Source organism: Fistularia commersonii, chromosome 14 (assembly GCF_037954325.1).
Source record: "Fistularia commersonii isolate RoL2024-O1a breed Wild chromosome 14, RoL_Fcom_v1.0, whole genome shotgun sequence".
In the NCBI taxonomy this organism is placed as follows: Eukaryota; Metazoa; Chordata; class Actinopteri; order Syngnathiformes; family Fistulariidae; genus Fistularia; species Fistularia commersonii.
The window spans coordinates 3,727,416-3,744,057 of NC_141297.1; the positions used below are offsets into that span (position 1 = coordinate 3,727,416).

The 16,642-nt window shown below is 48.5% G+C and overlaps 1 protein-coding gene across 1 annotated transcript in view; it reads left to right on the plus strand.

Annotated features, from left to right (window-relative positions):
• lama5 (laminin, alpha 5) overlaps window positions 1-16,642 on the plus strand; it is a 64,296-nt gene that overhangs the window by 7,560 nt on the left and 40,094 nt on the right. Inside the window, exons 3-6 of the mRNA XM_086159970.1 lie at window positions 377-390; window positions 2,114-2,210; window positions 15,315-15,432; window positions 16,504-16,622. Of these exons, the coding sequence (XP_086016096.1) occupies window positions 377-390; window positions 2,114-2,210; window positions 15,315-15,432; window positions 16,504-16,622 (348 nt within the window). The remainder of the gene's footprint in view (window positions 1-376; window positions 391-2,113; window positions 2,211-15,314; window positions 15,433-16,503; window positions 16,623-16,642) is intronic.

Consider the following 16,642-nt stretch of genomic DNA (forward strand, 5'->3'; position numbering starts at 1 on the left):
GATGAGTCTCAATAGAGAAGCAGCCAGTTGTGACTGTCTGTGTGTGTGTGTGTGTGTGTGTGTGTGTGTGTGTGTGTGTGTGTGTGTGTGTGTGTGCGTGTGTGTGTGTGTGTGTGTGTGCGTGTGTGTGTCTGTGCGTGCGCGCACGCGCACATGCGTTCTAAAGGCTCACTAAGGCTGTTTACCTCGGGGGCTGTAATATAAGAATGGATAAAACCAGGTGTAAACAGCAATATGACAGTAAATGTGTTGAAAGATTTAATGCGTGTGCGTCTGTTTTTTTTCCGTGTGTGTGTGTGTGTGTGTGTGTGTGTGTGTGTGTGTGTGTGTGTGTGTCTGTGTGTCGGTGTGTGTCTGTGTACTGGCCAAGTTCTAGGGCAACGGCACAAGGTGTGCGCGTGAGCATTTGGCTCTGTGTTTACAGGCAGCATCAAGTCCTGTGTCTCTGGGTGGCATTGACGTCTGTGAGCAGGGGGTGGAGGGGTGGAAGAGTGGAGTGACGGAGGGGTGGAGGAGGTGGAGGGGTGGAGGAGGTGGGGTCTCTGAGGCTCCAGGTTGCTGTTTGAAAAGAATGTAGGTGGGCTCACCCTGAGTAGTGTGTGTGTGTGTGTGTGTGTGTGTGTGTGTGTGGTGGGGTCTTCAACGCCTGTCAAGCAAGCACACACACACACACACACACACATACACACACACATGCACACGTACTTCTGAATATAAAGAGGAGGGAGAGATTGGAATGTCAGTTAACCTGTCTCAACCTGTGTGTGTGGGGGGGGTATATCACCCCCAACTCTCTCTCTCTCTCTCTCTCTCTCTCTCTCTCTCTCTCTCTCTCTCTCTCTCTCTCTCTCTCGCTTGTTTTCTGTCTCTTTCCCTCACTTTCTATTTTCCCTCTCCCTCTGTTTCTCGTCCCAATTCTTTCTCCCTCCCTCTCTTTGTCTCGCCCTCCTTCTCCGTCTTCTCCTGCTCCGTTCTTCTCTCCTTCCCCTGTTCATCCTTCTCCGTCCATCTCCCCCCCTCTCTTTTGCACCCTGCAAATCAGTTGTCATCTGTCCATCATCCACGCAATATGGTGTGTGTGTCCATCATCCACGCAACCCCCCCCCCAAGTGGGGCTTGTTGCCGGGGCGACGGGGACGCTGGCCTCCTCTCCATCCCCCTCTTTCTATCTCCTCCTCCTCCTCCTCCTCTCCCCACCTGATCCTCAGCCCTTCCACTATCACACACCTGAGGCATGAATACACACACACACACACACACTCTGAACCTGTCCACAGAGGTGGTGTGTGTGACTCCATCCCTCGCTCCTGTTGTTGCCCTGCCCCCTCTGCTGCTGTCGTCCAATCAAATCGCTGGAATAATTGATTTCCATCAGCCTACACAAAATAAAACACAACAGCAGACGGTACGTGAAGGAGTCACGTGATGATTTGTCCAGGAAGGGCACGTGGTGAGTCACCGGGTGATTCGCCATGGTAACGGCGAGCGAGCCCTTGGCCTCCAGTCTGGAGGAAGGAGTTTTATTTGCCGTTTGTCGCAGGATGTCAAGGGTAGGCTGGACGCAGCGGGACAAAGACCCCCGAGACGTCGGCGCTTTCTGTCCTTGGCGTCCTGCCACTCTGGCAGGCGTCCCCGTCCTCCGCCCGTTTCCTGCCATTCATGGCTGAAAACTCGGCTGGGACGTCCACGGCCGACGGGGCTCCCCGCATCTTCGTCCTCACCTCCCTAGGTTTTTTTTCACGGTTCTTGCCAGGTTACGGCAAGAGAGGCTTTTTTCCATTTCTGCTCTCCTTTGACCGTGTCCACAAGACAACATGTCCTTTTGCCCACTGTTGACATGTATTTCTGCAAACATGTCCCCATGACAACATGTCCACGGATCAAAATATACCCATCGCAACATCTCTTCCTGCCAACATGTCCTTCTGTCAACATGTCTCCATGACAACATGTCTCCATCACAATATGTCCACATCAAAATATCCCCATCGCAACATCTCTTCCCGCCAACATGTCCTTCTGTTTACATGTCTCCATGGAAACTTGTCTCCATCACAACATGTCCACACATCGAAATATCCGCGACATGTCCTGCTCCCAACATGTCCCCCAGAGTCAAACATCTTGCTGATGGTTTCCTGGAGGTCCTCTCCATCCCCGCCCCCTCTGAGGCCCACAGTCACTCCTCCATCATCATCATCCTCATCATCGTCAGTCTCGCTCCCTTTTATGGTCACGATGTCATGTCCCGCTCTGTTTTCAGCGAACGTCTCCCTCGTCCTCTGTCTCCTTGTCTTTAATAGAGGAGCGTTTTCGCGCACGTCAGCCCCGCCGCCCCCTCCGTCAGGCAGAACAGTCGCACTCGTTCATCGCTCCTCCGCTCTGTCACCCCTTTTCTGATTGGGTCCCTCAATCGGGGCCACAAACAAACAGTGACACACATTTTTCTGCCATTCATCATGTGAAGTGGGCAGGAAAATGTGGTTGTTAAAGAGAGAGTGAAAGAGATCGACCCTTAATAGGCGATGCAGAGGAAGGTGTCTGTCAGAGACGAGGGAAGGATGATGGAGGGATGTGAGGGATTTTCACCTCCTGTTGATCTTTACCTTTTTGAAATTTCCGTAATTTCAGAGCTGGAGGTTACACCAGAGGCCCAGCGAGGCCCGGGGCCAATCTACCATCGTACGCCCCAAAGACAAGTACAAGTAAAACAACTGATTTGAAGAGAAATCAAATATATCGAAGTCTTTCCCCCACTTGTCAAACACCTGGACTGCTTGATTTCTTCCATCAGCTGTGAGGAATTCTTTGTCATGAAAGCTGGTCTGGCCAGTCTCTCCTGAGACCTGAAAGGCCTCAGATATGTCTTTCACTATTTCCGCATTTGACGTGGTGCTAAAAAACAGTGCGACGCGCCGCTAGCTAACACAGAGAAAAATAGAAAAGCACGAGCAAGGTGTGCGTGTCGTCGACTCGTCCATGAAGAGATGGAGTTGTTGGGTGAGATATGGTGACAGAGAGCGTTATCTGGAAGAAGGCAGGAGATATAAAGTGGAACAAAGTTAGCAAATTATATTTAGCAATTGTAGTTAAACGATAGAGCAGTAAATGAAAAACACCGGCATATTTGTCTGGTCTCCTAAGACCTTGTAAATATGTCCCCTTGACAACATGTGCTCTCATCAACTAGCCCTCTGTCAACCCATCTTCCTGTCAACATGTCCCCATGACAACATGTCCCCAAGTCAACATGTCTCCATGGCAACATCTTCTCCTGTACACATGTCCACCTGTCAAAATGTCTCTGTGACAATTTGTCCTCCTGACAGCAAGTCCACATGACAAAGTGTCCTCCTGTCAACATGTCCCCCATGGCAACATGTCGACACTTCAAAATATCCCTATGGCAACATGTCCTCCTCCTGACATGTCCCCCTGTCAACCTGACCCCATGACAACATTTCCACACATCAAAATATCCCCATGGCAACGTCTTCCTACCAACATGTCCTTCTGTCAACATATCCCCATGACAACATGTTCACCTGTCAAAATATCCCCATGGAAACATGTCTTCCTACCGACATGTCCTTCTGTCAACCTGTTTACTAAAACCAATTTATTTCTTTAAATTCCCTTTTCGTATGTATTATTATTTTTTATCCATCATGTAATAGTTTGATACATTTTTGTCATTTAAATACCCAGATTATGGATTAATAGAATTTCACTTCATTGCAATGGGGAAATTTAATTTTGATATACAAGCACATTGAGTTGGAAAAGAGGCAGTTTTTCCGTGACCGGTTACAGGCATGGGGGCTCAAATAATAAAAACGTGTTAGTTTTTAATCTGAATGCAACTAATACACTTTATGTAAGACATTTCCAATAATTTTGCACTAGAATAAATAATAAAAGATAGAGTTTTCATTAGGTAGCCGTTCACTGCTAATAATGCATAGCGGAGCTTGTGTATCACCTATTGCGATGAAGCTGTAATTTAGGGAGGAATTTTAGTTTTCTTCTAAATGCAGCTTTCTTTTTGCTGGCAGTCTGCAGCACTTCTGCGTTCTCATCCTTTGCTCCTTTCCTCCCGAAAAACCATTTGTACCAAGAAAGATTTTCTCTGGCCTGGTATTGTCCCAAACATCGTGACCCTGGGAATATCAGTAATTTCTCCATAAATGGTTGTGTGGTCATTTTACTGGCCCATTCCAGCCTATAGATAAGGTTTGGGGCCCGGATGACTGGAAAACCCATTCATGGCCGCTCCAATGACATCAGCCGTTGTTTTCAACGCCGACGGCCCCTTCTTGCGGTCGGACGCGAGGCGAGGAGGTGGTTTTATCTCCGAGTCTGCCGAGGGGACCCGGGGGGACGAAGAGGAGGGCGTGGGCCCCCGGGAGCTGAAGAAAAGGGCCGATTCATCGCTGGTCCGTGACACACACGTCAGGCTGCGTGTGTGTGTGTGTGTGTGTGTGTGAGCAAATCGCAGGAAGTGATTGTGAGGAGGCGCCTGGATGCTCGTCTTTGAAGGAGATCCAGCTCTTGTGTGTGTGTGTGTGTGTGTGTGTGTGTGTGTGTGTGTGTGTGTGTGTGTGTGTGTGTGTGTGTGTGTGTGTGTGTGTGTGTGTGTGTGTGTGTGTGTGTGTGTATGTCTTCCAACCTGTCCATCTAATGCAGGTCAAAGGTCATAGACAGGCTTTCCAGTTCTTAACATCCTGCTTCTTTGAACTCATAACCATCACCAACACGCCCTGACACACACACACACACACACACACACACACACACACACACACACACACACACACGGGCACGTGTTCTGTCATGTCTACACTCTGTCTGCTCCGTCAAGTTCACTTTTTGGGCTTTTATCATCCCCTTGTTCTAAAGAAGTAGAAGAAAGTTACTTGGATATCTGACAAGAATTTTAGAAGGCATTTCTTTTGTTTCTCTCTTATGTTTTGTTCTTATTATTATCATTGACTATAATATTGAGGCAGATTTTTGAAAGTTATTATTATTATTATCACTACAATGATTAACAACAACAACAACAATAACTTTAAAAAAGATCGATTAGTCCGGACTAAAAAAGCAAACAATTGAAAATAAATTTCTAGACAAGGTGCTATAAGCTGAGTTTTTCCCAAAGAAATCTAAAACAGTGTTTCAAATAACAATAAAGAATGCTTATAATTGCAAGAAATCATCAGCATTACCAATGTAAAAAAATGTATTGCTCACATAGTTTGATAAAAAATGACCCAAAAATCAGTTGAAAAACAAAACAGTCATCAGTTAAGAAGCCGACAAAGGCATTTGTTTATATTTTTGTTCATCTTATTTTCAATCACTACTATTTGCACAATTTGTAATGCTGCTGTGGCAGTTGAATTTCCCCATCATTGGATCAAGGACATTTATCTTACCTTTATGTTAAAAACGGATAAAGAAATGATTCTGAATGAAAAAGGAATCAGAGAAAATCAGAAAAGAGCTGGTGCGGCTGGTTTATGTCGTTAATGCTAAATTAGCCTCACATGTGACCCACCTTTCCAGAGGCTAATTGCCTCTAAAACAGGTGTGTGAATGAGCGAGTGACTTCCTTCCTTCCTTCCTTCCTTCCTTCCTTCCTTCCTTCCTTCCTTCCTTCCTTCCTTCCCAGCTGATGCTGCCAACCCCGGCTAAGAATAGCCTGATGCTAATGTTGCAGCTGACGCACAATGAGCTCATTTTAGTGTTACAGAAGAGGCGGATTCATTGAACCGTGTTTACCGGGATTCACCAGGAGACGCCGTCAGCTCCGCCCTGTGTGAACGATTGAGATCTTTCACAGAATCTCTAAATCTGCTACATTTCTGTTTTGTTTTTTTACCCACAGTCGTGGGTCAGTTAGCAGGTGTTTTGCCGAGATGCAAATCGAGCTGCCGCAATTGCTTCGATGCAAATCAGTAAGTAGAAGTAACTAAATTCTTCAGGAAAAAAAGAGAAGATTAGAAATCTTTATTTATTATTATATTAATAAATAGATTAATACATTTTTTAAATTTATCTATTAATTATGTTCTGCCTATCCGCCGTCAATATTATTATTATTATTATGTATTATAGTAGTATTTTATTATCATCATTTACCACGATAGTAATAAGGCAGTTATTATTATTATCACCATTTCATTTAATATTATTATTAATAATGTCATAATAATATTAATGGTAGTAATAATTTTAACAAAGATTGCATATCCCTGACCAAAATTGTTTCTAGACAAAATCTTATCATAAAAATAAGAAAATCTAAAACAATCTTTCAAATAACAATGAAAAAATTCTTACAATCACAAGAAAATGACCAGGATAAGCACTTTGGGAGGGGAAAATGTCATGCCTGAATATTTAAAAAAAAAAAAGACCCGAAAATCAGTTTAAAAACACAGCAGTCATCAGTAAAGTCACCAACTAATGCTCAGAATTTCAGGTTGACGTATATTTTCGTCCTGGATCTCAAACCCAGCCTGCTCCAGGAAGAGCTCGCTCCGCTCCTCTCGGCCCGGTCTGGAACACCACCGACCTTGAAAACCGCCGTCCGCCTGCCGCTTATCTCCTCCCTTATGTCACTTATCGGCGGTTTCCCCGGGAGGGAGGGATGAGAGAACGTCTCCCCCGATGATACGACCCAAAGGAAAGGAGCCGGGCGCACAATGGGGAGGCTCGCTGTGAGTAATGGGACGGCAAATATTGGATTTAGCCGCCGACTGTTTGAGTTTCTCTTCAGACTGAGGAAAGAGGCTGGGGGTGAAAGGAGGGTCTGCGGGGGGCGTTGGCGGGGGGGCCATTATCAGCTCCTTAACCTGATCAGACGCAAGGGTTGGAACTCCATTTCTGGAGGTGGATTCTTGGACTTTGGTCATTGTGATGTGGATGGTGGGAGTTTGATGGTTGTAAGTGGAGGGCTGGGGGTCAACCGCCACTCTCATCCAAGAGGAAATGGGTTCCAGAGACACGGCAGTATCCATCTGAATGTGACTGCAGGGGTCAAAGGTCATGGGGGGGCCTGAAACCTAAAAGAATCAACTTATGTCCTTTAAAAAGTCAAAGCTACATGCTTCCGTTTCACTTAACCATTGAATCCTGGACGTCCAGAGATTTTACAAAGGCTCCGTCTGTGCGTGTGCATGTGTGCGTGCGTGTGCAAGTGTGTGTGTGTGTGTGTGTGTGTTCCGGTTGCGCGACGGCAGGAATGTGTCGCCCTCTTGTTCAAACACACGAGTGTGAGGACAGCAAACAGACCCGAGTGTTTTCCTGTAGTTAAGTTATAAATAAGAAGACTATATCGGAGGTGTTTGTTTGAGCGATACACACACACACACACACACACACACACATCGGAATTTGGATGCAATGTGTGTAAACATCAACAAAGTTTTCAGATTTGAGCATGAACCGGCGACATGAAGTGAAATGTTTTTCAATTCACCGATTAAACCCGAGCTCCGTTCAAGGTCGGGGTCACATGACCAAACTGCAGCGTCAGGGTTCCTCTCGGGGTTCTCCCAAGGTTCTCCGTCTACAACCCCAGGTCTGAAAGCAGTCAGGGGGTTGATTGGACGTCCGGATTGCCCGGAGGTGTGAATGACACACGGATGGTCGGATGACCAGATTAAGCCCTGGCCGTCGCCCAATGACCGCAGGGATTGGCCAAGAGTACTTAGTACTTTTACTCAAGCCAAGTATACCTCATGTAAAAGTACTAGGTGTACTTTTATTTTTATTACAGTTAAGATATAAATAGTTTCGGCTGATGCCCTCAGTGTCTGAGACATTAAACAGTCTCTGGATGTTTTGTCTTGTCACAGTGGTGTGTGTATGTGTGCACGCGCGTGCTCACTTTATTGCTGTTTCCATCGGTGAGTGAGTGTGTGTGTGTGTGTGTGTGTGTGTGTGTGTGTGTGTGTGTGTGTGTGTGTGTGTGTGTGTGTGTGTTTTAGAGCTCACATCCAGTAAAGATCCTCTTAATGAGGCTGAGTCAGAGTCTGGAGTGCCTGCCAGTCGCTCCGCTGGGCAAAGTCCGCCCCCAGAGTCTAGCAGTAACCAGGATGATGGCGGGAGTCTGACCGGGTTCCGATGGGTCACGGAACTGAACCCTTGACCAGAGATTGCAGAGACGATGGAGGTCCTGACAAGCTCCAGAGAGGCGAGGCGTTTATTATGAGTGACGGAGGCGGCGAAATGAGCGGCGACAGGAAGTGGTTCCATTAACGCAGACAGCTGGGGAACCTCAGCCCGCCACCGCCGACGCACATACTGCGGATTCTTGGCACGGTGCAGGACACGTCCATCTGCGTGCGAGAAACCACATGTTCTGGGAAAAAAAAAGCTCAATCGAAAGGCCTGAAAATCGTCAATCAGAAAGGAGGCCGTCCCTCCTGCGGGGATGGCGTGCTCCAGGCGCTCCTTGATAGGGAGAAAAAGAAGTTTGATAAATTGCAGCTGCCGCTGGGTTTGCTTAAGAAAAACTCAGGTATTATGTTTCCATGGCGACAGTTTGAACTCCCAGGTATTTTTGATTGACGTCTCACTTGGTCTGTGTCAAGTCCCGCCCCTTTAGTTTGTCCGCCACGCAAGGCGCTAACCAGACTAGCAGCTTGTGTTTCCCGAGGACACTAGAATCCAACCAATTTTCCACGTGCTCTTCACGTTGTTAGCCTGATGGATGCCATTTTAAGTTGGATCTCCGTCTTCCACCATGACACCAGAGGCTCTTGTTTTTTTTCCCTGCTAAAAGCAAACAGTAGCTCTGAGGAAGCGGAGGAGAGCCCTGAGTCGTTGACACGCTGATAAAAATGACGCGCACAAGCTTTCAAAACAACTTCCTGAGGGACCAATCACCGCCCCGACCCTCCCCTATCTGATCCCTTGGCCTTGAAGAGCTCCTGAAAAGCTTCTCTCTTGTCTCCGTCCTCCTCCTTCTCGTCCGCTTAGATCTTGGCCAATTATGGGCTGTCGTCCAGCTGTCTGTTCTAATGGGGGAACGTGAGTGGAGGAGTGGACCGGGAGCACCAGGGATGGGGGTCAAGGTCCCGGCAAGGAGGGAACTCCCTTCCACGTCTCTGTCCTCCCTCCTTTCCTTGTACCCCGCCGCCTTCAGTAGCCCTGTATCTGCTGATAGGTTTCTGGTCTGGACTGATGAGCGAAAGCAGTCGAGAACGTTCGAGGATCGGGGACGGAGCCTTGGGGAACCCCTCATACCGTCGGAGAAGATAAAGTTCTTTGACATCTGAATGTTGAATGTCCTTGACAGATGCTCACTTTCTGCTCCAGCCACATTTTCCCAAAAGTCTAATGGATGTCCTCAAATGTGAAGATGCCCAGATGTTTGTATCACCTAGATTCATTGATCAGCCGTAGCTCCGTTAAGAAACGGTCAATTTTCAGGAGTTAAACTCCACCAGGTTCTGCTTTTGTCAAGACAGGAACCAGGACCAGGTCCGGGTTTCTAGAATGATGTTCTGTACACCTGGGAGGAGAAGTCCATTGAAACGTTTCTGTTCCCTCTGAAACCTGAGGTGTTTGAGCCGGCTGGGTCCAATCTGAAAACCTGTATCAGATTAAGAAGTTCTGGAACCACATGGACCTGGTCGGAACCACGTGGAACCAGATGGAACCGGGGACTCAACCCTCTCTACTCCAACTGCTCTCCAGCCTATTCATGAAGATATGAATTTTTGAAGACACATGTTTTTTTTCTTGGTATGAGAACCATGAGGCGTTCATGGTCCAACCCCTGGATCTGATGTTTTTGGCGCAGACCCTGTTTCTTATGTGTTCTTGGTCCAGGTTTCAAAACTGATTCGATCAGGATCCGGTGCCCCGATCTGAGATGTTCATGGTCCAGTCCCTGGATTTGTTTGGTCCAGGGTCCTGTCCCTTGATCTGAACCATTCATGTCCAGACTCTGTTTCTGATACGTTCAGGGTCCAATCTCTGGTTCTTATGTGTTCATGGTCCAGCCTCTGGATATGAAGTCATTCTTTTTTTTCTTGGTATGAGAACCGGTATGAAAGGACTCCATCAGTCCAGGTGGGACCAGCTTTCCTCTTCTTCTTCCTCCCCATCCCTCTATCTCCCTCCTTCCTGGCTCGACTCGATAAGGAGGCGCTGAGAAATGTCTCGGTTCAGTCTTTCCATGACGAAGATCTCTCTCTCTCCTCCTTATCTCCCTTCCTTCTGTCTCCACCGTTCTTTTTTCACCATCTCCTCCTCTCCTTTTTTCCCCCCGTCTGGCCCTCCGGACTTTGTCTTTCACTCCCAAGTTATGGATTTACATTCCAGGTGTTTCTTCTCTGCATGTCTGTGATTGGTCATCAGGTGTAGCTCCGCCCCTCTGAGCAGAAAGGACTGGATTCACGTAGCCTGTCAGTAACCAGCGTGGTGGTGCAGTCCGCCCCCCATTCCCGGCCCGTTTGGTTCAGCCCGGGGATTGTAAATCATCCTGGTACAGTCGGTACAAACACTGATCTGGATCAACCAGGTCCGGTATGTTCAGGTCTTATCCAGTCTGTCCCGGTCTGATCTGGTCCACTTCGATCTGGTTTAGTCTGGTCGGTCTTAATGTGGTTCGGTTTGGTCTGATCCTGTATGTCCTTGTCTCGGCCAGTCTACTTTGGTCTTGTCTGTCCTGGTTCCGGTCTCATCTGTCTAGATACCATCTGGTCTGGTCCGGTTTGTGCTGTCTTGTCTTTCCCGGTTTGATCTGGTCTAATTTGGTCTGTCCTGGTCCGTTTTGGACCTGCCTGCTCCATTTGGTTGAGGTTTCGTCAAGTTGGTTCTGATCTTTTCTGATCCTGTATGTCCCTGTCTGGTCCGATCTGTTCTGTCCGAATCTGGTCTCATCTTTCCTGGTCTGATCTGGTGCGGTTTGGACTGGTCTGATCCGGTTTTGCCTTTTCTGGTCTCCTCCTGTGGGTCCTGATCCGGTCAGGTCCGTCCTGGTCTTCAATTGACCAAACCCCAGGTCGCATCGCAAATATCCAAAACATGTAAGATTCTTGTTAAAAAAACCTCCCGATAATCGTCCGACGTCTGGCTGCGTTCTTTCCGCCGGTAGGAAGCGGATATTTCCGACTCTGTCAGGTCCCTGGAATGCAGCAGCTCCCGGTCCTGCCCGGGCCCGTCTGGATGTATGTATTCATATATACATCCAGGCCTCCGAGTGAGGATGGAAGGACAAAGACGAGCTCTGTAATCTTTACATTTCTCAGGTGTTACAAGGAACGTGTCCGGACGGGCTGCTCCGTGCGCGCCGCCTCGTGCACGCCCGGAGGGGGGAAGGCGCCGCCGGGCGACGGCCTGTCATTAGCAGTCTGCTTTCTCTCTGCAGCTACAGGCCTGTCGAGTGGCGCTGCAGACGCTTCCCCGTCGCTCATCCCTCCGTAGTCGCAGGCTTGACTCCACCGGTGCCTTCAGGTCCTGGATCTGGTCGTGATGCCTTCACGGTCCTGTCCCTGTTTCCCTTGCATCGTATTCACCGCGCCCTGCTTCTGATGCGTCATCCAGTCGCTATTACTGACACATTCAGGGTCCTTTCCCTGGATCTGATGCTGTCATGGTTCCAGCTCTTGTTCTGTTGTGTTCATGGTCCAGTCCCTGTTAGCGATGCGTTTATGGTCCAATCCCTTGATCAGATGTTCAGGCTGCACACCTTGTTTATTGATGCCTACATGGTCGCATCCTGGATCTGATAAATTCATGGTCCTGTTCTTGGATCTGATACGCTCATGATCCAGTCACAATTTCTGATGTATTCGGGGGTCCTGTCCCTGGATCTGGTGTGTTCACGGTCCAGTTTTAAAACTGATATGATCTGGTTCCAGTCCCCTGATCTGAGATGTTCAAGGTCCAGTCCCTGTTTGTGATGCGTTTGGGATCTAGTCATTATTTCTGATATGTTCACGGTCCTGTCCAGATTTTTCTGATGCTTTCATGGTCCTGTCTCTGGTTCTGTAGCGTTCATGGTCCTTTTCTTGGACCTGATATGATCAGGATCTGAGATGTCCAAGGTCCAGTCCCTGTTTGTGATGCTTTCAAAGTCCAGTCTTGATTCCTGATTGGTCCTTGGTCTTTACCCAGTTTCTGATACATTCATGATCCGCAGGGCAATTCAAGGAGTTTGACCTCCAGGCTGCTACTAATCCATAAATCCAGTGGTGTGTGTGTGTGCATGTGTGAGTGTGTGTGTGTGTGTGTGTGTGTGTGTGTGTGTGTGTGTGTGTGTGTGCTGGGCTCCCAAGGCCCGTCTCTGGATCTGATGTTTTCTGTGCAGATCCTGGATCTGATGCATTCATGGTCCCATCTCTGGTTCTGATGCATTTCTGTCGCCATCGGTTCTTATATTTTGAAGGCGCTCCAGTGTTGTTCTTCTTCTGCGCTACAAAAAAAAGCGAATGGTTCTCCAGCAGGAAGTGGGAGAGGAGGCCACCTCCCTACTCAGAGGTTCTGTGGTGGAGAATAAATCTTCCGGGCACTGGAACCGGACCCTCAAAAGAATCCCCATGAAATTCAAGACCACTGAGGGTTTCCTCCTCTCCCGCCTGGAATCCAGAGAACCCCCCCTGAGAACCTGGACCTCCTGAGGAGTCGGCGGAGAACATCAGAATGTTCCTCAAAAAGCGACCCGGAGGTTCTGGAGTGGCAATGGGGTTCCTCCGTTAAATCCGTCCGGGTTACATTTCGGGATTCGATAACTGGGTGTGATCTTCTCCAGAGGTCCACCCCTTTCCCGCCGGAGCTCACCTTACGGTCGCTCTATTCCACGCGTGGAATAACGCCCGTCTCCTTAGGCGACTGTGTCGTAACGCAGGGCGGCGTGGAGGCTTTGGTTCCCGCCGAGCCGCCGGGAACCCAATCCAGCGTGACCTCAAGGAGGAGATGAAGGCTTGAAGCCGTTCTGAGGAGCAGGTGATGAACGAGTGGCAGGGTAGACACGCTGAGATCCACCTGGAATGTCAGGAATGACACTGGGAGCTCTCAGAACACACACACACACACACACTGCTGATTTACACCTTGTTCATGTATCTTTACAAGACATAGCAACTGTGACTGTGTGTGTGTGTGTGTGTGTGTGTGTGTGGCAGCTGCTCCTCAGTGTGTCTGAGCGTCTACAGAGACAAAGTGTGACAGATTACACTCCTTGTCAGTCGGAGAGTCTAGAGTGTCCACAGGCAGGGCGTGCACACACACACGCACACACACACACACTCACACACACACACGCACGCACATGCTGGACCTGCGGGGCAGTTTCTGACCTCTCCAGATGCTCGGAGGAACATGGAGAACCAGTAATTGTTCCTGTGGAACCTGGTGATGTTCTTCAGGAGAACATCTGCAACCTGGATTTGTTCTCTTGGAGAACATGTGGAACCTCAACCTGTTCCTTGGTGGAACCCGGAACCTTCTCAGGCTGGTGGACTCCAGTGGTTGGAGGTCATGTGACCCCCCAGGTCTCCTGTCACCTCCTCCGTCCCTTTGTGTGCCTGCTCTCTTATCGCCATGGTTACCTGAGGCACCGGGAATGTGGTGCCACCAAGGAATGTGTGCAATTATTAAACCCACCAGGGGTCTCACACACACACACACACACACACACACACACACACACACACACACACACACACACACACACACGTCAGCTGCTCCGAGTTGAAGTTCTCAGAAGGTCGAGAGTTTTCTGGCGTGGACCGGTGTCTCCATCAGCGTCACTCTCCCTTGCTGGCTGGGGGTCGCCGTGGTAACGGCATTCTTGATTGATGGGTGTGCAGGCCAATTCAAGGAGTTTGACCTGCAGGCTGCCACTAATCCATAAATCCTGTGGTGTGTGTGTGTGTGTGTAGGCGCGTATGTGCGTGTGCTTGGGAACCCAGCGTCTTCATCCCAGCAGACACACACGCACACACACGCACACACACACAGAATTATGTTGTTAATGTTAATTAACAGAGTGTGTGTGTGCTGGTTTAACCCTTTTGCTGCCCACATGACACCGTGTGTGTGTGTGTGTTATGTGTGTGCATGCGTCTGCCGGTCACATGATCAGTGATAGGCGTTGGGGGGGCATCTGGAAGCTCCTCCCGACCTTCAGCCTCTGGTCCTCCTCAGGTCAGGGTCTGCGTGCCTGGGGGGCCAAACTCTTGCTGTCCTCCACCTCCTCCCTCCAGCAACCTGAAACTCCCACTCCTGACATTCCACAGTGATGGAGAGGCACTTGTGTGTGTGTGTGTGTGTGTGTGTGTGTGTGTGTGTGTGTGTGTGTGTGTCTGTGTCTGTGTGTTTGTGTGTGTGTGCTTTATGTGTTGTCATCACCTCGGCCAGAGTTACTTGTCAAAGGGAGGAAGTTTGGAGATCGTAAGCTTCTCGGGAATGACGGATGATCTGTGTGTGTGTGTGTGTGTGTGTGTGTGTGTGTGTGTGTGTGTGTGTGTGTGTGTGTGTGTATTGAAGAGACAAAGAGAGTGTTGAACCTGCAGCAACGCAGACGGAAATGTTCACCTGCTGACGGGTCAAAGTGTGCGATTTGAGGAACCTCTGAGGAACAACACTGTCAAAAAGGAAGATGAGCTCATCATTTTGTCACAGCAGCGCAACAATAACAATAAGTATGAATATAAATATAAATATAAATAAGAGACAAATTAATGGACAAATGATAAAAATAGAAAACGGAATGTTTGAATTTAGAAATAACACTGCAAGAAGTTACTACACAGCACTGCAAGATATTATTACACAAAATAGCAAGACGTTAGAATGCAATATAGCAAGTAATTATTCAACTCTGCAGGAAATTAATATATAAAAAAAGATAAAAGAAATGTGCGTGTCAACCATAGAAATATAGTGGTGCTGCTGTGTTTTAAAAGAAAAGAAAAAAAAAAAAAGATTTTTTTGTCAGTTTTATTTCTCAAGCGCTGCCTTTGGTGCTTGGCCCTGAACCTTCATGAAAATGTTATCTAGTGTTTTTACAGCTTGTGTCTGTTAATAACCCGGTAATTTGTCGTTACTGAACCGTCCCATCGGAGCCCCCTTCGGTGCGGAGCGTCCACGAGGAGACGGGGCCGACTTTTCCCGGCGTAAGGACGTGCGCTCATGGCGTCTGAGGTCTTTCTCCGCAGACATAACAACTGAGCACGGGGACGAGCTCTGCTGGGGAAATAAAAAAAAAACAAAACAAAACACAAAAGTGTTACCAAGCACCATCCGGCGGAGGAAGCTGTGCACTGACATTTGTATGTGTGTGTCTGCAGCTCTTCCACGTGGCCTATGTGCTGATCAAGTTCGCCAACTCGCCGCGGCCCGACCTCTGGGTCCTGGAGCGCTCCGTGGACTTCGGCCAGACATACCAGCCCTGGCAGTACTTCGCCTGTGAGTAGCCGGAAAGCGCCGGCGGCTGATTTTCTTTTTTTTTTTTTTTATTTTGGGGCGGGGGGTCCAGGTCCAGATGTCGGAGGAGCCAAGGGGGGAAGAGGGGGGTCCAAGCCAAATTCCATCAGCGTCACTTCATGCTCTCCTGGATTCCCTCTGGGTCTGATTTAATTCTCCCTCTGATCTGGGAGGTCCCAGACGTGGTGTTGTGACATCACAACGCTGCCAGCTGATTGGTTACAACAGCTGTCACTTCAGACCTGGAGGGAAAATTCCAAACAAGTCTCTGCCTGATGCCAGTGTGTGTGTGTGTGTGTGAAGTGAATGTTGAAGGATTACATCACAAGAAACAGAGACCTCCGTCCTCTCCTGGTTGGGCCACATTTCATCCGATGTAGGAAATATAGAATAAAGTGGCGACAGTTCAGGGTTCGGCCAGCAGGGGGAGTTGAAGACGCCACATCCGATCGATCGGTTATCAATGGGGTCGGAAAACAGGATCTCACTTCTGAGTGGCGGAGAAAAGGTGGGGGGGTTGAGGTTGTCATGGTAACCGCCGTGATGGCGGGAACCGCGGACAGAGGAACCAACCCGCTAAAATAAGAGGACAAGATGAGATAATCTGTTATTATTCTCCTCAACTGGGGGATAGTCTGGATTACAGTACAGGCAGGGGACAACACAACCTGTGTGTGTGTGTGTGTGTGTGTGTGTGTGACAGCTGCAACAGTTTAAAATAAAACTGTCAAATAACAGCAATTTATAGCTGTGAGACTTTGACACACATGTACATACGGTTGTATTTATTACTCGCACACACACACATACACACACACGGTTATCACGGCTCTATCTAAGTGAAGAGTTCTTTAAAAGTCAGGAACCCCTGAGCGTCTCCAGGTGTTCCTGAGGTTCTCCAGAGGGAACGTCAGGAGATGGTTACCCATGACGGAACCGTCAGGTTCAACAGGAAAACATTGGGGAATAATCTAGAAGGAAACTTGACAACTTTCTGTTTTGTGTGTGTGTGTGTGTGTGTGTGTGTGTGTGTGTGTGTGTGTGTGTGTGTAGCCTCCAAGAGAGACTGCATTGAGCGCTTCGGACAGAAGACCATCGAGAGGATCAACAACGATGCCGACATCGTGTGCACCACGGAGTACTCTCGCATTGTCCCGCTGGAGAATGGCGAGGTGGGCATCAGCGGGTCACA